The 24,910-nt window shown below is 53.7% G+C and overlaps 1 protein-coding gene across 1 annotated transcript in view; it reads left to right on the top strand.

Annotated features, from left to right (window-relative positions):
- The first annotated feature begins 2,120 nt into the window (after nucleotides 1–2,120).
- Dgkk (diacylglycerol kinase kappa) overlaps nucleotides 2,121–24,910 on the top strand; it is a 157,450-nt gene continuing 134,660 nt past the window's right edge. The window contains exon 1 of the mRNA XM_075958021.1: nucleotides 2,121–2,949. Coding sequence (XP_075814136.1) covers nucleotides 2,269–2,949 — 681 coding nt within the window. The 5' untranslated portion in view covers nucleotides 2,121–2,268. The remainder of the gene's footprint in view (nucleotides 2,950–24,910) is intronic.

Below are 24,910 nucleotides of genomic sequence, written 5' to 3' on the forward strand. Positions count from 1 at the left end.
CATTTAAATGTGGGACACACGTTCCTTTGAAGGGTGTTTTTGGGGTTGTTTCATTTTCACCGGGGTGTAAAACACTGAAAAGTGACCCCAAGCCTGGGTTAGAACTGGTTCGATGTGACACACGTGGCTTTCAGTTATGAACACACAAGGTTAACACAGCTTGTTGTTTTGTTTGTTAGTTTGTTTTGTTCTGTTTGTTTTTGAGTATGGGATCAGAGAGGGAAGAAAAACCCCAAAGAGCGGGAAGCAGGTAGGCACATAAGGTAGAAAGAAAGAGGGCTGTTAAGTGAGAAAGGTGAAGGGCTCAGCACCTCTGGGTTTCTCCCATTCTAGAGGTTAGAGTTGGTCCCTGTGCTGGACTTTGTTATTGTCAAGCAGTGTGACATGTATTCCGAATAATAGATTTAAGTAAAGATGCTGCAGCAAGTGTCAAGAGAGATGCTGACTGCATCATAGATTCTGGTCTTTGGAGGGGGGTATACCAGATTGTCTTCAGTGGTATTCATTGCTAAGACATGGTGTCGAGAACAGAAAACTACTGCAGATTCTAGGAAATTATTGGTGAATATCAGCTAACAAAGAAATAGGAACCAGCCAATGTTGTACTCTGAAAAAAGATGGCTGGAAGAGGGGCTGGAGATGGAGCACTGCCATCCAAACTGCAGCATTCTCTGTGTGCGAGATAAATTCACTTGTCATATTTCAAATTAGCTTTATAGGTATTCCTCCCCCACCCGGTTGTGGCTGATGGGAAGACTTCTCAAATTTTCATTCTATATGGCAGCATATTGGCGTCTAAAGTCGAGGTCTAAGATGATGGTTTGTAGGTACATGCACATGACTAACCAGGACAGCGCTTCTCAAGTCTCCTAATGTCGCTGGAGGGACGAGAGCTGCAGCAGCAACCTGTCCTTTTTGCAACACATTTTTCCTAATGTCAGAGTGCTTCCGGAGGCTTTTTTTTTTTTAAAAAAAAGAGGTATGGGTGTAAAATATTTTTCTCAGTCTAGGACATGCTCATTTACACAGACACACACACACACACACACACAGAGGCGTTCGCGCTAGCGCGCGCGCGCGCACACACACACACACACACACACACACACACACACAAGTTAGATTAGAAGTCCCGCAGACGCTTATGAAGTCCCGCAGATGCTTATAAAGTCCTGGTAAAAGCAGAAGACAGTCTCTCCTATAGCGAAGCCTAGCCAGACAGATGCCAGATAGCTGCGGAGAGCAGCATAACCTCTGCCGCTGAGCTCGCAGCCTAGCCACCAACCACTGCCAGGGCACTCTCTCGCCTTGATGTCTGGCACGCTGGGCTGCATCTGCAGGCTGCAGAAAGCCAGGGCTCCAGTTCTCCCTCATAACGCTGCTTTCCCAACGAGCCGCAAACCCGGTACGGAACAGCAACCTCCTCAACTATTCTGATTTAGACAAAATAAACTAAAATAAACCCAAGACTCCGGAGACACTTGGAGGAGGGTCTCCCCGACCTCAACCCCCGCACCCCCGTCTCCTCTTTTTCCAATCTTTGCATCTTAATTTCTTTTCCTGGGTTAAATTAAATAAAAGGGATTATTTATCCATCCTGACTTGGAGATTGGGAGAAGTAGATAGGGAGGGCAAGAGGTTGGTCCCAGGCTAGATCCACCTGCTGCTGAAGTGAGAGGGCAACTACCTTATGGAAGCTGTTAAGACCAGCAGCGGCTCCGTAGAGCGTAGAAGAATTGCAAAGACCCTCAACTTCTCTATCTGTCTCTCTCCCTCTCTGTGTCTCTCTGTGTCTGTCTCTGTCTCTCTGTCTCTCTGTCTCTCTCTGTCTGTCTGTCTGTCTGTCTGTCTGTCTGTCTCTCTCTCAGTCATGTCACTAAAGAGTTAACCCCGGCCGGGCTCCAAATCCTCCCCACCAGGCACTCCACTCCCCCTCCTCTTTTTTTGCCCCCTCCCTTCCCGCGCACGTCGCTTAGAGGTCATCAAGCGCTCTGCCCAGTCGCATTCTCAAGCCTTACTCTTTCCCGCCCATCAAACCCGTGGCTGCTTACGAAGAGGTGTGCGCTCACCAAGGGGCGTGTTCCAGCTCCGGGAGACGCTGCGCGCCCCTGGGTTAGATCAGAGCTGCGCTAGCCATGGAGCGAAGCGGGTGCAAAGTTTGGCACCCCGCAAAGGGATGTCAGATAAGAGTGGGCGGACCGCCCGAGGGCTCTTCAGCCTTCCAATCTTAGGGTCGCTGGCTGCCTGGACCCCAGACGGTGTGCTACAATGGACGGGGTAGATTCAGCGGCCCAGGGCACTGCCCAAGCTCAGGATGGAGAGGAGCCGGCCGAGTCCCCAGAGCCGCCACCGCCGCCTCCCGCTCCGCCGCCGGCTCCTCCGCCGCCGGCTCCTCCACCACCGGCTCCTCCGCCGCCGGCTCCTCCACCACCGGCTCCTCCGCCGCCGGCTCCTCCACCAGAACCAGAACCAGAACCTGCTCTGGGACCCTGTCCAGAGCCGACTCCAGAACCAGACACAGAAACAGATGCAAAGTCAACCCCAGAGCCGGCCCCAAAGCCGGACCCAGGACCAGACTCAGAGCCGGAATCAAAGCCGGACCCAGAACTTGTCCCAGAGCCGGCCCAGGAGCCGGCCCCAGAATTTGCCCCAGAGCCGGCCTCAGAGCCGGTCCCAGAACCTGACCTGGGTCCAACATCAGCGTTGGCCCCCAAAACGACTAGAGAGCCTACCACAGATCTTGACATAGGGCTGGTCCTAGAGTCAGCCCCAAAACCTGCCAGGAAGAGGGCCCCAAAGTCGCGCCCTGAGCCAACTTCAGAGAGTCCAAGGATGAGTTTAGCACTCCAACTGTTGCAATGTCAGATAGACCCTGGAGAGAGTGGTCAAAAGTCATCTCCATCTCCATTGCCATCGCCCAGAACGCCAGTAACTTGGTCCAAAGTAAAGGTAAGAAAAAGACCCCTTGGGGGAGGGGGTGGCAAGGTGAGGTCGGATGGCTATGGAGTTTGCGGGACTCCAGGCATCCCTTGGATCCTTTTGGCTTCCACTCACTGGCCAGAAAGATGGGAGAGCCTGGGGAAGCGAGAAGTGTCAAGGAAGCGGGAAGTGGTTGGGAGGCGGGAAGCAACATGTGGGAAAAAAGAGTAGGTTGCTTGGGGTTAGGAAAAGAGGGGAAAGCCAAAGTGGGAGTCAAAGCAGTTTTCCCCATGGGAGGAAGTGACAGTGCAGTGGGCTTCTATATCTTTAAAAAGCCGTGAGAGGTGCCCTCAGGGAACGCAAGATACCTGAAGTATTTGGGGCTGGCTCAAGGTACTTAAGTGGATGAGCCTGAGGGGGGGAGGGTGATGGGACACACCTCTGCCACACTCACTGCCGCAGAGGCCCAAGCTGCAGAGCCTCTGCCCGCTAGCCCCCCTCCCTGCCACTGAGGAAGAGGGGGTATATCAACTAAGATGCTGCTGAAGACACTCTAGGGAGGTCCCTGGTGCCTCTGTCCACTGCTGGGCACTGGTACTCCAGGCAGAGGCAAGGGGAAGGGCGGCGCCCACGCGCACTGCAGGGGAAGGGCAAGGTTCGCTGGGGGGTGGGGGGCTGCGTGTGTTGAAGCCACCGTTCTGTCTGCAGGATTTCCCAGCAGGTAGGTGCAAACACAGTGATACAGTGACGCGAGGCGTCACAAGCGGGCCACTGTCTCCCGAGCCAGGACCAGTTGGAATAGTACTGCAGTCCTTGTTTAGAGACGTGAAAACATGAGTTGGGGTTTGTGAGCAGAGTGTGTGAACCGCAACTTTCATCTCTATGCTCTACAGCAATTCCTTATGAAACACCGCACTTAACTAAGGGGCGCGGGGCGGGGGCGGGGAGATGAATGAAGGGTCCTCTGGCACTAATCCAAGTCAGAAGAGGGAGGAAGATTTTCAATGTCTATCTCCCGTCTACCTGATTTTCTCTCTGTTCTGGTTCCCACCACGGAAAACCGTGAAAATCACAATAATGCGCGTGCTTCACCTTAGCACAAGCAAATAACACAACATGCCAACAACGGCAGCCTCTCCTTGCCCCTTGGCAGGGCTAGGGACATGTCTTGGAAATCCTGCTGCTGTGAACTGCACACTTGTAGAATGCAGAATGCAGGGGTTTGGGGGTAGAACCGGCATCATGAAATAGCTTTCCAAATATCTGCAGTGATAAAGTCTGCAGTGAAAGTTTCAAAGAAGACAAAGGGGTGGCCGTTTATTTCAATAAATAAAATGAAATGATAGTGACTTGAACAACTCAAAATCAGGGATGGAGATTTCCCCTTCCTGCAGATACCCACCTTGGGGAGATCTCAAGAAAGGGAGGGTGGGTAGCTAAACCCCTTGATTATCATACGCCTGAGACTAGCCGTTGTCTCTTTTGGAAGGGTTTGCATTAAGCTGTTGAGTGGGAGATGAGCAAAAATCATCTGACCTGTGCCCATCTTAAGTGAAATTTGAGGAACCAGGCTGAATACCTATTGGCCTAGCCCCTTAATTACCTGGGTGGTCCGCAAAGGCATCAGGAAGACAGATGGGGGAGGGGGGCAGGACCCCTTTTCCAATCCCCAGTGAAAATCATTCTCTGAAAGCATATTCTACCAACTTGACTGGAAAATGCCTGCTGCCAGATATGGAGGATCAAGGCAAGGGGGCTCAGGGTAGTCTCCTTTATATTGTAACAGTTCACATATACTGCCTGGGTGGCTCACTGGCCTGTAACGGCTTTCATAGGAGACAAAGACCCCAGGGGGCTGCCTTTGCCCTGGAAAGAGTCAAGCATTTGTTAACCTACATATTTGTACAACCGATCAGGAATCCTGACTGTCCATCAAGAAGAACCTGTAGATAAACTACTAAAGGCTCCTGGAGGTCCCAAGGATGCAAAAGATCTAGGTAAATGCTCACATCATAAAGGAGTTCAGTTCTCCAATATCTTCCAAGTAGAACAGCAATTGCCCTCTGGTGCAGCTGGCAACACCAGATATTCAGTCACAGGGTCATTTTCTTCTGCATTATTTCAAGCAAGTAGCAGCTACAAACAGCTGCCTTGTATCTTAACATTCCGTACAAATAGATTGCCTTATTACCTGGGGTAAGTATTCTCAAATACTGCCTCCTTGAGGAAAGCTTGGGAAAATACACACATACACCCCCCACCCCTACCCCCGCCACAATAGCACACATCCACCCCCCACACCCAACCTGCGCCACACAACACACACATACATCCACCCACCCACCCATTCACCCCCCCCACAATGCCCCACAACACACACACACACATCCACACACACCGACACACCCAACCTCCTCCCACCCCCACACCCAACCCCCTCCCATTCTACACACACACTTATCCACCTCCCCACACCCAACCCCCCAACAACACACAGACAACATCCACCCACTCCCCTCACACCCAACCCACACATATACAACACACACAAACACATTCAAGCCCCCACAAAACACACACACACATCCACCCCCCCACACCCAACCCCCCACAACACACACATCCACCCACACCCAACCCCCCACCCATCCACCTACCCACCTACACCCAAACCCCTCCCACACAACACACACAACAGTGCACCCACTCACACCCTCACACCTAATCCCCCACAACACACACATCCACACACCCACCCACACTGAACCCCTCCTAAACACACACACCCATCCACCCACGCACACACAGCCACCCCTCCCACAACACACACTCATCCCACATACACCCATCCTCCCACACACCTCCACACACCCATGCAACAACCCACCCCCACACAACCAACCCAACACACACAACCCACATAACCAACCCCCCAACACACACACACACCCATCCACCCACCCACAAACACCCAACCCCTCACTACACACACACTCACCCCACCACACTCAATCTATCCACAACACACACACACCCATCAACCCCCCCACACCCAATCCCCCAACAATACATACACCTATACACCTACCCCCACCCAACCAACTCCCTCCACACAACACACACACACATCCACACACACACACACCTAACCCCAACACACCCACACACAGCCAACACACAACACACACCCACTTACCCCCCACACCCACAACACACAACCCATTCACCCACACACACAACTCCCCACATAACACACACACCCATCCACCCACCTACACATACACCCAACACCACCTACAATCACATACCAACACACACACCATCCACCCCCCCCACTCAACCCCCACACACAACACACACCCACTTACCCCACACACACACCCAACCGACCCACAACACACACACCCATCTACTCCCCATCCAACCCCCCACATAACACACACAGCCATCCATCAACCCACCCGCACAAACCAAACTCCCCATAACACACACTATCCACCCACCCCCCACACCCAAACTCCTCCCACACTACACAGAAACCAAACCCACCCCCACAACACACACACCCATCCCCACACCCAACCCACACACAGACAACACACACACACTTTCCCCACACACAACCCCCAACACCCCGCCACACCCAAAACCCCCACAACACAAACCTATCTACCCAGCCAAACCCAACCCACACACAGAGAACACACACCCACTTACCCCACACATAACCCCCCAACACCCCCCACACCCAAAACCCCCACAACACACACACAACCCACTGCCACACTACACACAAACGTCCACCCACCTACACACACTCCAAACTCACCCCCACCACACACCCACCCATCAACACACCCACACAACCCAACCCCTACACACGCAACACACACCCACTTACCCCACACAAACCCAACCCACCCACAACACACACATACCCATCCACCCACCCACCCCTCGACACCAAACCTCCTCTGACAACAAACACACCCATCTGCCCCCACACACACACCAACCCCCACACTACACACACCCCTCACAAACACACTCAACCCCCCAACACACAAACCTACCAACTACCCACCCCCACACACCCAACACCTGCCCAACACCCTCCCACACAACACACACACACCCAGCCCCTCACAACACACTCAACTCCCCCGACAGCACGAACACCCATCTACCCCCCCAAACGAACCTCCCCACAACACAGACACACAGATCCACCCACCTCCACAACCCGACCTTCCCACAACAAACACACCCATCAAACCACCCCCCCACAGTCCTCTCCCACAACACACACACACATCCACCCACCCACACCCAACACCCAGACACAACACACACCTACACACACACGACACTCTCAAAACACACATGCACACACAACTTACCCATACCACACCCATGCACCAATGCCCACACACCCAACCCTCCCACACAACACACACACCCATCGACACACCCACACACCCAACCCCTACATAAAACACACACCCACTCACCACACATAATGCAACACACCCACAACACACACACACATGCACCCACCACCTGACAGACAAGCCCCTCCTACAACACAATACCCATCCACATCCACACACACCCAACCCCCACATACAACACACACACTCATCCGCTCACCCACACCGACACACCAACACCCACACACTACACACAAAACCCTCATACACAGACCCAACACCCCACAACACACACACCTATCCGCCCACCCACTCCCACACAGCCAACCTCCACCAAGACAACACACACACCCATCCAACCACCCACACACACACCCAACCCCCCAAAACACACACATACACTCAACTCCCCCCAGAACACACACACACCTACACCCATATACAAAACATACACACAACACACACAACTGACACAGAACACAAACACAATCATCCACCCACACACACCCAACCCTACCACAACATACACACACACTCAAATCCCCCCACAGCACACACACCCATCTCCCCCCCCACACTCAACACCCCACAACACACACCAATCCACCCACCCATCCAGCCACATACATACAAATACACACCCAACCTACCCATAACACACACACAAACCCACACACACACACCCAACCCTACCACAACACACACACACTCTCAACTCCCCCCACAGCACACACACCCATCTACACCCCACACACAATACCCCCACAACACACACATCCACCCACCTATCTACCCCCATCCACACAATACACACATCTAACCTACCCACAACACACACACCCATCCACCACCACCCCCACACCCAACCCTCCCACAACACACACACTTAACTCCCCACCAGCATACACACCCATCTACCCCTTCCACAGTCAACTCCCCACAACACACACCCATCCATCCACCTACCTCCCCACACCTATACCCCCATAACAGACACATATATCTACCCACCAATCTACCCATACAAACAACACACACACACACAACCCACTTCCAACACACGTGCTCATCTACTCACCCACCCACATGCATCCACCCACCGATCCACAGACACCCAACCCCCCTGACAGCACATACACCCATCCACCCACCGACCCCCCAACACCCTACATCCTCCCACAACACAGACAAACCCATCCATTCACCCACACACACCCAACCCCCCCACCAGACACATCCATCTGTCCACCCACCCACACCAACCACCTAAATCAACCCCACACTGCACACATACACATACACATACACTCTTCACACACACCCAACCCCCCACAACATCACACACTTAACGACCCACCCAAGCCCCACACACAACCAACCCTCCGACAACACACACACTTAACTCCCCCCACAGCACACATACCCATCTACTCCACACACCCAACCCCCTACAGTATACACACCCATCCATCTACCTACCTCCCCACACCCAACCCCCCACAACACACACACACTCAACTCCTCCCCCAGCAACACCCATCAACGACCCTGTACTCAAGCCCCCACAACATACATACCCATCCACCCACACATCTGCACACATCCAACCTTCCCCACAACATACACAACCATCCACCCACCCACACCCACAAAACACACACACAACACACACTCATCCCACATACACCCATCCTCCCACCCACCTCCACACACCCATGCAACAACCCACCCCCAAACACCCAACCCAACACACACACCCACATAACCAACCCCCAACACACACACAAACACCCAAGCCCCAACGACACACAAATTCACCCCCACACCCAACCTACGCACAACACACACACATCTACTCCCCCACACCAAATCCCCCAGGAATACACACACCTATCCATCCACCCCCACCCAACCAACGCCCTCCCACACAACACACATACCCATCCAACCACCTACACACACACCCAACCCCAACACATCCACACACCCCCAACACACAACACACACCCACTTATCGCACACACAGACACACCCACAACACACAACCCATCCTCCAAGACCCCATACACACCCAACCCTCGCACAACAAACACACTTAACTCCCCACCAGCATACACACCCATCTACCCCTTCCACACTCAACTCCCCACAACACACACCCATCCATCCACCAACCTCCCCACACCCATCCCCACATAACAGACACATGCATCCACCCACCCATCTACCCACACACACACAACCCACTTACAACACACTCATCTACCCACCCCCCCACACACACCCATCCACCCACTGATCCACAGACACACAACCCACCGACAGCACATACACACATCTGCCCACCTACCCACACACACCCAACATCTTCCCACACACACAAACCCATCCATTCACCCACACACACCCTACCCCCCCACAAGACACATCCATCTGCCCACCCATACCAAACCCCCACACTGCGCACGCACACACACACTCTTCACACACACCCAACCCCCCACAACACACACATTTATCGACCCCCCATGCCCCCCCACAACCAACCCTCCGACAACACACACACACTTAACTCCCCCCACAGCACACATACCCATCTACCCCACAAACCGAACCTGCTACAGTACACACACCCATCCACCCCCCACACCCAACCCTACCACAACACACACACCTATCCAACCCTCCACAACACACACACCCATCTACCCACCTACCCACGCAAACCCAATCGCCCCACAACACACACACCCATCTACCCCCATACACACAACACACCCACAACACACACATCCACTAACACACCCACACATACTGAACCCTACTGCAACACATACACACTCAAATCCTCCCACAGCACACACACACACATCTACCACAACACCCACCCAACCCACCTACAACACACACACCCATGTACCCACCCACCTCCACACACCCGGCCCCCGACAAGAGACACACCCATCCACAGACCCATCTACCCCCCCCCCCACACACAACAAACACACACACCCAACTCACCCACAACATACACCCAAACACCCACTCACGCCCACAACCCAACCACCTCTCACAACACACACTTATCCACACACCTACCCCCACAAACCCAAACCCCTCAACACACCACACACAAACATGCATCCACCCACCCACATACACCCAAACCACATAAACAACACACAAAACCATCCACCTACCCACACAACCCAAACCCCACCACAACACACACCCACACACCCCACACACAGCCAGACCACTCACAACACATACACGCATCCACCCACCCACCTCCACACACCCAAATTCCTGCCACAATACACACACACCCATCTACCCACCCTCACACATCCAACCCCCCACAACACACACACATCTGCCCCCACACACACATCTGCCCCCCCACACACATACCAACTTCCCCACAGCACACACACACACCTCACACACACCCTAACCCTCTACAACACACCCATTAACCACCCTCACAACCCAACTCTACCACCACACACACACTCAACTCCCCCTGCAGCACACACACCCATCTACGCCACATACACCGAACACCCCAGCAACATACACAACCATCCACCCACCCATCTACCCACATACCTACAACACACAGACACCCACAACCCACCCACAACACACACCCATCCACCCGACCATCCACCCACACCCAACCATCCCACAACACACACACTCAACTCCCCCCACAGCACACACACCCATCTACACCCCACACACAATAGCCCCACAACACACACATCCACACACACATCTTCCCCCTTACACACAATACACACACCTAACCCACCCACAACACTCACACCCATCCACCACCCCTCCACACACCCAACCCTACCACAACACACACTTAACTCCCCACCAGCATACACACCCATCTACCCCTTCCACAGTCAACTCCCCACAACACACACCCATCCATCCACCTACCTCCCCACACCCATCCCCACATAACAGGCACATGCATCTACCCACCCATCTACACACACAAACAACACATACACACCCAACACACACACCCAACCACCCACCCACCCCCACACACCCAGCATCCTCCCATAACACACACAAACCCATCCATCAACCCCCACACCCAACACCCCCCACAAGACACAATACATCTGCTCACGCACCCACACCAAACCCCCACACCAAACCCCCCACACTGCACGCGCACACACACACTCTTCACACACACCCACCCCCCACCACACACACCGATCAACCCATCCACATCCCACACACAACCAACCCTCAGACAACACACACACACTTAACTCCCCCCACAGCACACATACCCATCTAACCCACATACCCAACCCCCTACAATACACATACCCATCCACCGACCTACCTCCCCACACCCAACCCTACCACAACACACACACACTCAACTCCTCCCCCAGCACACACACCCATTGAGCCCCCGTACTCAACCTCCCCACAAAACACACACCCATCCACCCACCCATCTACCCCAACACACACAACACACACGTAACATACACACAACCCACATACAACACACACACCCATCCACCCCCCCACACCCAACCCTCTCCCACAACACACAAACCCATCCAACCCTCCACAACACATACCCATCTGCCCTCATACCCACACACACCCAACCGCCCCACAACACATACACCCATCAACCAGCCCATCTATCCCCATACACACAACACACACAACACACCCACAACACACATCGACACACACACACACTGAACCCTATCACAACACATACACACTCAACACCCCCCACAGCATACAAACCCATCTATCACAACACCCACCCAACCCACCCACAACACATACCCATGCACACACCCACGCACACACCCACGCACACACCCACCTCCAAACACCCAGCCCCCCACAACACACACACCCATTCACCCACCCATCTACCCCCATAACACAACACAACCAACCAACCCACAACATACACACATCCACCCACTCACCACCACACACCCAACCACCTCTTACAACACATATCCACCTACCTGCCACAACAACCCAAACCCCTCAACACACCACACACAAACATGCATCCACCCGCACACATACACCCAAGCCACACACACAACACACACAACCACCCACCCACACAACCCAATCCCCCACACAGCACACACCCCACACCCCACACACACCAAGCCCACTCACAACACATACACGCATCCACCCACGCACCCCCACACACACAAAGTCCTGCCGCAATACACACACACCCATCTACCCACCCTCACACACCCACCCACCCACAACACACACACCCATCTGCTCCCCCCCCACAGCAACTTCCCCACGGCACACACATCCACCCATCCATACAAACCCAACCCCTTCCAACACAACACACACACATCCATACACCCACACACCCAACCCCATCAAAACATAAACTCAACTCCCCCCAGAGCACATACACCCATCTACCCCTATACACACAAGAAACACACAACACACAACCCACCTACAACACAACACCCATTCACCCACACACCCACACACACACACAACCCTACCACAACACACACACACTCAACTCCCCCCACAGCACACACACCCATCTACCTGCCCACACCCAACACCCCGACAACACACACACCCATCCACCCACCCACCTCCACACACCCATCCCTCCCACAACACACACACACATCCACCCACCCATCTACACCCTTACACACAACACACAAACAACCAAACCACCCACAACACACAAACACACTTAACTCCCCATCAGCATACACACCCATCTATTCCTTCTACACTCAACTTCCCACAACACACACCCATCCATCCACCTACCTCCCCACACCCAAACCCCCACAACACACACCCATCCACCCACCCACAACACAAACACATCCACCAACCCACCTACACACACCCAGCCCCCCATAGCACACACCCATCCAACCACATATCTACCCACACACACAAGACACACACAATCTACTTGCAACACACACATCCACTTATCCACACACACCCATCCACTCACCCACCCACAAAACCCAACGCCCCCACAGCACACACACACATCTGCCCATCTACCAACACACACCCAAACCCAAGCACACAACACACACACACTCACCCACCACACCCATCCACCCACCCACCCCCACACACCCAATCTTCTCTCACAACACACACAAACCCATCCATCCACCCACACAACCCAACCCCCCATACACAACACACACCCATCTGCCCACCCACCCACACCAAACCCCCACACAAAACCTCCACACTACACACACACACACACACACTCCTCACACACCCAAACCCGCACAACACACATACTTATCGACCCATCCACGCCCCACACAACCCAACCCTCCTACAACACACACACACTTAACTCCCCCCACAGCATACATACCCATCTACCCCCGCAAACACACAACCCCCTACAATATACACACCCATCCACCTACCTACCTCCCCACACCCAACCCTACCACAATACACACACACACTCAGCTCCCCCCACAGCACACACACCCATCTACCCCCATAATCAACCCCCCAACAACATACACACCAATCCACCCACCCATCTACCCCTACACACACACACATAACACCCACACAAACCACCTACAACACAAACACCCATCCACCCCCCACACCCAACCCTCTCCTACAACACACAAACTCATCTGCCCACCTACCCATACACACCCAACTCACCACAACACACACAACCATCCATCCACCCATCTACCCCTATACACAGAACACACACAACACACACAACACACCCACATCCACTCACACACCCCCACACACCGAACCCTACCACAACACATACACACTCAACTCCCCCCACAGCACACACACCCATCTACCACAACACCCACCCAGCCACCCCACAACACACATACCCATCCATCCACTCACCCATACACACCCAACCACCTCTCACAACACACACATGCACCCATCTACACACTCACCTACACATACCCCCCAACACACACTTATCCATGAACTGACCCCCACAAACCCAACCCCCTCAACAAAACACACACACACCCATCCACCCATACACATAACCCAGCCCACACACGCAACACACACAACCATACACACACACACCAAACCCAACCCCCACACACAACACATACCCACACATCCCCCAAACACCCAGCCCACTCAGAACAAACATGCATCCACCCACCCACCCTACACACCCAACTTCCACACACCCTACACACCCAACTTCCACCCACAATACACACATACCCATCTACCCACCTCCACACACACACCAACCCTCCACTGCACAATACACACCTCACACCCACCCAACCCCCTACAACACACACTCATCTACCCACCCCCACACAGCCAACCACTTCCCACAAAACACACACTTATCCACCCACTCACCCCCACAAACTCAACCCCCTCAACACAATACACACATCCATCCACACGCACACATACATACCACACACACGCGACACACACAGCCATCTACCCACCCACACAAACCAAGCCCCCATAACACACACACGCATCCACCACCCACTCCCACAGACCCAACCTCTTTCCACAATACACACACACCCATCTACCCAACCCCACACACCCAACCTACACACACAACACACACACCCATCTATCCACCTGGACACACACACCAGCCCCCACACTGCAAACACACAGACCCCTCTCACACACGCAACCTTCCAAAACACATACACATCTACCCACCACCACACACCCAATCCCCTCCAATGCAACACACACAAACCTATATACCCACCCACACACCCAACCCCACCAAAACACACACACTCAACACCCCCAACTGCACAGACACCCATCTACCCCCATACACACAACATACACACACAACCGACACACAACACAAACACACCCATACATACACGCACACACCCAACCCTACCACAACACAAACACACACTCAACTCCTCCCACAGCACACACAACCAACACCCCCACAACAAACACACCCATCCACCCATGCATCTACCCCCATACACATACACCCAACCTACCCACAACACACACACCCATCCACCCACCCACGAGCCCACAACCAACATTCCCACAACAAACACACACTCTCAACTCCCTCCATAGCAGACACACCCATCTACCCCCTCACACCCAACACTCCCTCAATACACAAACACATCAACCCACACACTCATCCCCCACAACACACAAACCCATCCACCCACCCATCTACCCCTATACACACAACACACACATGCAACCCACCCACAACACACACATACTTAACTCCCCCCACAGCACACATACCCATCTACCCCCACACACACCAAACCCCCTACAACACACACGCATCCACCTACCTACCTCCCCACACCCAATCCTACCACAACACTCACACTCAACTCCCCCCACAGCACACACACGCATCTACCCCCCATAGTCAACCAACCCACAACACATATAACCATCCACCCATAAACCTCCACACATCCAACCCTCCTCACAACACACACACCCATCCATCCACCCATCTATCCCAACACACACAAAACACAGATAACACACACACAACTGACCCACAACACACACACCCATCTACCCACTCACCCCCCCACACCCAACCCTCTCTCACAACACACACCCATCTACCCACCTACCCACATACACCCAACCCCCCACAACAGACACACCCATCCACCCACCCATCTACCCGCATATACACAACACCCACAACACATACATCAACCTACACACCCACACACCGAACCCTACCACAACACATACACACTCAACTCCCCCCACAGCACATACACCCATCTACCGCAACACCCATCCAACCCATCTACAACACACACACCCATCCACCCACTCACCCACACACATCCAACCCTACCACAACACACACACTTAACTCTCCCCACAGCACACACACCCATCTACCCCCCACACCCAACACCCGACAACAACACAGCTATCCACCCACCCACCTCCACACAAACAGCCCCCCCACAACACACACACCCATCCATCTATCTACCCCCATACACACAACACACACACAACCAACCAACCCAAAACAGACCCACACTTAACTCCCCACAAGCACACACACCCATATACCCCTTCCACACTCAACTCCCCACAACTCACACCCATTCACTCACCCACCTACCCCCACACAACCAACCCCCCATAACACAAACATCCACGAACCCACCTCCACACACCCAGCCCACCCACAACACACACCCATCCAACCACACATCTACCCGTACATACACAACACACATTCACACACCCAATCTACTTACAACACACACATCCACTCATCCACTCACACATACCCATCCACCCACCAACCACCTCACACCCAATCTTCTACCACAACACACAAAAACCCATCCATCCACCCATACACACCCAACCGCCCACACACAACACACATCCATCTGCCCACCCAACCACCCACACCAAATCTCCGACCACCCCCCCACTGCACACACACACACTCCTCACACACACCCAACCCCCAACAAAACACACTTATCGACCCACCCACGCCCCATACACACCCTCCCATCCAACACACACACATGTAACTCCCCCCACAGCACACATACCCATCTACCCTCATACACACCCAACCCCCTACAACACACACACCCATTCACTCACACACCCACACACACCCAACTTGACCACAACACATACATACTCAACTTCCCCCAAAGCACACACACCCATCTACCCCCTCACCCAACCCCCACAACACACACACTCATTCACCCACACACCTCCACAATCCAATCCTCCCCACAACACACACAACCATCCACCCACCCATCTACCCAAATATACACAACACACACATAACATACACACAACCCACCTACTACACAAATACCCATCCACTCTCCCACACCCAGCCCTCTCCCACAACACACAAACCCATCCACAACTCCACAACACACACACCCATCTTCCCACCTACCCACACAACCCAACCGCCCCACAACAGACACACCCATCCACCCACCCATCTACCCCATACACACAACACACAACACACCCACAACAAACACATCCACCCCACACACACACCGAACCCTACCACAACACGTACACTCAACTCCCCCCACAGCACACACACCCATTTACCTCAACACCCACCCAACCCATCCACAACACACACACCCATGCACCCACCCACCTCCACACACCCAGCCACCCCACAACACACACACTGATCCACCCACTCATCTACCGCCATATACACAACACACAAGACACCCAACCCACTCACAACATACACACCCATTCACCCACTCACCCACACACACCCAACCACATCCTACAACACACACATACACCCAATCACCCACTAACCCACACATACTCACCCCCACAAAACACACACACTTATCCACCCAGCAACCCCCACAAACCCAACACAACACGCACACACACATCCATCCACCTGCACACATATACTTAAGGCACACATGCAACACACACAACCATCCACCCACCCACACAACCCAACCCCACACACAACACACCCCCACACACCCCACACACACCCAGACCACTCACAACACATACACGCATCACCCACCCACCCCCACAGACCCAACCTCCTGCCACAATACACACACACATATCTACCCACCCACAACACACACACCAGTCTGCCCACACACACATACACACCAACCTCCCCACTGCACACACACACCCCTCACACACTGAAGCCCCCCACAATAACACACATCCACCCACCAGCACACACCCAACCCAACCAAAACACACACACACTCAACTCCCCCTACAGCACAAGACCCATCTACCCCCATACACACAACAAACACACAACACACGTAACACGCCTACAACACACACCCATCCACCCACACTTATCCAATCCTACCACAACACACACACACTCTCAACTACCCCCACAGCACACACACCCATCTACACCCCCACACAATACCCCAACAACACACACATGCATCCACCCACCCATCTACCCCCATACACACAATACATACACCTAACTCACCCACAACACACACACATCAACCCCCACATCCAACCCTCCCACAACACACACACTTAATTCCCCACCAGCATACACACCCATCTACCCCTTTCACAGTCAACTCCCCACAACACACACCCATCCATCTACCTACCTCCCCACACCCATACCTCCATAACAGACGAACCAATCCAACCACCCATCTACACACACAAACAACATACACACACCCAACCCACTTACAACACACACACTCATCTATCCACCCACCCACAACCATCCACCCACCGATCCACAGACAACCACCCCCCTGACAGCACATACACACATCTGACCACTAACCCACACAATCCAACCCCACCCACAACAAACACCCACTCAAACCACACACACAGCACACTGACAACACACACACCCATCCACCCACCCCCACACACCCAACCTCCTCCCACAACACACACAAACCCATCGATCCACCCACACACACCCAACCCCCCCACACTCACATCCATATGCTCACCCACCCACACCAAACCCCCACACCAAACCCCCACACTGCACACACACACATACACTCTTCACACACACCCAAACCCTCAAAACACCACACACGTATCGACCCACCCATGCCCCACACACAACCAACCATCTGACAATACACACACACTTAACTCCCCCCACAGCACACATACCCATCTACCCCACACACCCAACCCCCTACAATATACACACACATCCGCCCAGCTACCTCCCCACACCCAACCCTACCACAATACACACACACTCAACTCCCCCCACAGCATACACACCCATCGATCCCCCGTACTCAACCCCCCACAATATACACTCCCATCCACCCACACATCTCCACAATCCAACCCTCCCCACAACACACACCCATCCATCCACCCACACACACACAACTCACACACACACACAACACACACTCATCCCACAAACACCCATCCTCCCACCCACCTCCACACACCCATGCAACAAACCACCCCCACACAACCAACCCAACACACACATACCCACATAACCAAATTCCCCAACACACACACCCATCCACCCACACACCCATAAACACCCATTTCCCCCACGACAAACAAACTCACCCCACACACACCCAACCTACCCACAACACACACACCCTAACCTACCCCCATCCAATCCCCCAACAATACACACACCTATCCACCCACCCCCACCCAACCAACCCCCTCCCACACAACACACATACCCATCCACCCACCTACACACACACCCAACCCTCCTACAACACACACAACTATTCACCCACACCCACACACCCAAACCCAGCACACCCCCACACACCCAACACACAACACACAACACACACCCACTTATCCCCCACCCAACCTACCCACAACACACAACCCATCCACCCCCCACACCTAACCCCCACATAACACACACACCCATCCACCCACCTACACACACACCCAAATCCCCCTACAACACACAAACCAACACACACCCATCCACCGCCCCCAGACACACACCCACACAACACACACCCACCTATACTCCTCACACCTAACCAACCCACAACACACACCCATCTACCCCCCCATAACACACACAGCCATCCATCAACCCACCCACAAAAACCCAAACCCCCCACAACACACATACTATCCACCCACCCACACACACCCAAACCCCTCCCACTCCACACTGACAACAAACCCACCCCTACAACACACACACCCATCCACACACCCAACCCACACACAGACAACACACACCCACTTACCCCACATGTAACCCCCACAACAACCCCTACACCCAAAACCCCCACAAAACACACCCAAACCTCTCCCACACTACACACACATCCACCCACCTACACACACACCAAACTCACCCTCACCACACACACCCATCCACACACCCACACAACACAACCCCTACACACACAACACACACCCACTTACCACACACAAAACCAAATCACCCACAAAACACACCCACCCATCCACCCACCCACCCCTCGACACCCAACCTCCTCTGACAACAAACACACCCATCTGCCCCTCCCCACACCAACCCCCACACTACACACACACCCCTCAAAAACAAACCCAATCCACCAGAACACACAAACCTACCACCTACCCACCCCCACACCCAACACCCTTCCACACAACACACACACCCATCTCCCCATACACACCCAACTCCTCACAACACAAACACTCAACTCCCCCACAGCACGAACAACCATCTACCCCCGAAACAAAACTCCCCACAATATAGACACACACCCATCCACCCACCCACCTCCACAACCCGACCCCCCACAAAAAACACACCCATCAAACTACCCACCCACCGCCACAGGGCCAAAACCCTCCCACAACACACACACACCCATTCACCCACCCACACCCAACCCCCACATACAACACACACACCCATCCACACACACACACAACCTTTTCAAAACACACACACCCATCCACCCACACCCAACTCCCACATACAACACACACACCCATCGACACACCCACACACCCAACCCACACAAAACACAAACCCACTCACCAAACACAACCCAACACACCCACAACACACACACACATGCACGCACCCACCACCCGACAGCCAACTCTCTCCCACAACACAATACCCATCCACATCCACACACACCAAACCCCCCCACACAATACACGCACTCATCGGCTCACCCACTCCCACACACCAACCCCCACACACTACACATAAACCCCTGAACACAGACCCAAACCCCACAACACACACACCTATCCACCCACCCACCCACACACACTCAACCCCCCACCACCACAACACACACCCCCATTCAACCACGCACCCACACACCCAACCCCCCAAAACACACACATACTCAATTCCCCCAGTGCACACACACCCATCTATACCCATATACACAACATACACTCAACAGACGTAGAACAGACACACAACAAAACAAACACATCCACCCACACACCCACACATACCCAAACCTACCACAACACACACATTCAACTCCCCCCACAGCGCACACACCCATCTACCCCCCCCACACCCAACGCCCCCACAACACACACATATCCACCCACGCATCTACTTCTATATATATACAACACACACACACCCAACCCACCTACAACACACATCCATCAATCCACCCAACTCCACACACCCAAAGCTCCCACAACACACCCACACACTCTCAGCTCCCCCCACAGCACACACACCCATCTACACCCCACACACAATACCCTCACAACACACACACATCCACCCACCCATCTACCCCCATACAAACAATACACACTCCTAACCCATCCACAACACACACACCCATCCACCCACCCCTCCACACACCCAACCCTCCCACAACACACACACTTAACTCCCCACCAGCATACACACCCATCTATCACTTCTATACTCAACTCCCCACAACACACACCCATCCATCCACCAACCTCCCCACACCCATCCCCACATAACAGACACATGCATCTACCCACCTATCTACCCACATACACAACACACACACCCAACCCACTTACAACACACACACTAATCTACCCACCCACCCATACACACCCATCCACTTACCAATCCACAGACACCACCCCCACGACAGGACATACGAACATCTGCCCACCTACCCACGTAACCCAACCCCACCCAAAACACACACACTCAAACTACACACACGGCACACTGACAACACACACACCCATCCACCCACCCACACACCCTACCTCCTCCCACAACACACACATCCATATGCCCACCCACCCACACCAAAACCCCACACCAAACCCCCACACTGCGCACGCACACACACACTCTTCACACACACCCAACCCCTCACAACACCACACACTTATCGACCCACTCATGCCCTACACACAACCAACCCTCCGACAACACACACTTAACTCCCCTCACAGCACATATACCCATCTGCCCCACACACCCAACCCCCTACAATACACACACCCATCTACCTACCTACCTCCCCACATCCAGCCCTACCACAACACACACACTCAGCTCCCCCCACAGCACACATACCCATCGACCCCCCTGTACTCAACCCTCCCCACACCATACACACCCATCCACCCACCCACACACACCCATCCTCCCACCTACCTCCACACACCCATGCAACAATCCACCCCCCCACACCCAACCCAAAACACACACCCACATAACCAATCCCCCCAACACACACACCCATCCACCTACCTACCTCCCCACATCCAACCCTACCACAACACACAAACTCAGCTCCCCCCACAGCACACATACCCATCGACCCACACATCTCCACAATCCAACCCTCCCCACAACACACACACCCATCCACCCACCCACACACACCCAACTGACACACACAACACACACTCATCCCACATACACCCATCCTCCCACCTACCTCCACACACCCATGCAACAAACCACCCCCACACACCCAACCCAACACACACACCCATCCACCCCCCACCCAAACAACCTCCTCCCGCACAACACACACATCCAACCCTCCCACAACAAACACACTTAACTCCCCACCAGCATACACACCCATCTACCCCTTCCACACTCAAATCCCCATGACACACAAACTCAGCCCCCACAACCCAACCTACCCACAACACACACACCCATCTACACCCACACAAACCCAATCCCACAGCAATATACACACCTATCCACCCACCCCCACCCAAACAACCTCCTCCCACACAACACACACATCCAACCCTCCCACAACAAACACACTTAACTCCCCACAACACACACCCATCCATCTACCTACCTCCCCACACCCATCGCCCCATAACAGACACACGCATCCACCCACCCATCTACCCACACAAACAACACACACACCCAACCCACTTACAACACACACACTCATCTACCCACCCACCTACACAACCCATCCACCCACCAATCCACAGACACCAACCCCCCCGATAGCATATACACCCATCCACCCACCCACCCCAACACACCCTACCTCCTCCCTCAACACACACAAACCTATCCAGTCACCAACACACACACAACTCCCCCCACAAGACACATCCATCTGCCCACCCACCCACACCAAACCCCCACACCAAACCCCCACACTGCATGCGCACACACACACTCTTCACACACACACAATTTCTCACAACACACACACTTATCGACCCCCCCACACCCCCACACCCAACCCTCATACAACACACATACTTAACTCCCCTCACAGCACATATACCTATCTACCTCATACACCCAACCCACTACAGTACACACACCCATCTACCTACCTACCTCTCCACACCCAACCCTACCACAACACACACACACTCAACTCCTCCCAAGGCACAGACACCCATTGACCCCCCTGTACTCAACCCCCCACAACATACACACCCATCCACCCACACATCTAAACACATCCAACCCTCCCCACAAAACACACACCTATCCACCCACCCATCTACCCCAACACACACAACACAGATAACATACACACAACCCACCTACAACACATACACCCATCCACTCCCCACACCCAACCATTTCCCACAACACACACACACCTATCCAACCCTCCACAACACACAAACCCATCTGCCCACCTACCCACGCAAACCCAATCGCCCCACAACACACACACTTATCCACCCACCCATCTACTCCCATACACACAACACAACCACAACACATTCATCCCCCACATTCCCACACACTGAAACCTACCAAAACACATACACACTCAACTCCCCCCACAGCACACACACCCATCTACCACAACACCCATCCAACCCAACCACAACACACACGCATCCACCCACCCATCTACCCCCATACACACAACAAACACACACAGCCAACCCACCCACAACAAACACCAAACCACCCACTCACCCACACACACCCAACCACCTCTCACAACACTTATCCACCCATCTACCCGCACAAACCCAACCCCTTCAACACACCACACACAAACATGCATCCACCTGCACACATACACCCAAACCACACACACAACACACACAAACATCCATCCACCCAGACAACCCAACCCCCCACAATACACACCCACACCACCCACACACACCCAAATTCCTGCCACAATACACAAACACCCACCTTCAACACCCAACCCCCCCCACAACACACATAACCCTATGCCCCCCACACCAACTTCCCCCCGCACACACACACACCTCACACACACCTCTAACCCCCTACAACACACCCATTCACCCACATACACGCAGCCCTACCACAAGACACACTCAACTCCCCCCACAGCACACACACACATCTATCCCACATACACCCAACACCCCCACAACACACACACCCATCCAACCACCCATCTACCCCCATACATACAACACACACACACACCCAACCCACCCACAATACACAAATCCATCCAACCACCCACCCACCC

Source organism: Microtus pennsylvanicus, chromosome X (assembly GCF_037038515.1).
Source record: "Microtus pennsylvanicus isolate mMicPen1 chromosome X, mMicPen1.hap1, whole genome shotgun sequence".
In the NCBI taxonomy this organism is placed as follows: Eukaryota; Metazoa; Chordata; class Mammalia; order Rodentia; family Cricetidae; genus Microtus; species Microtus pennsylvanicus.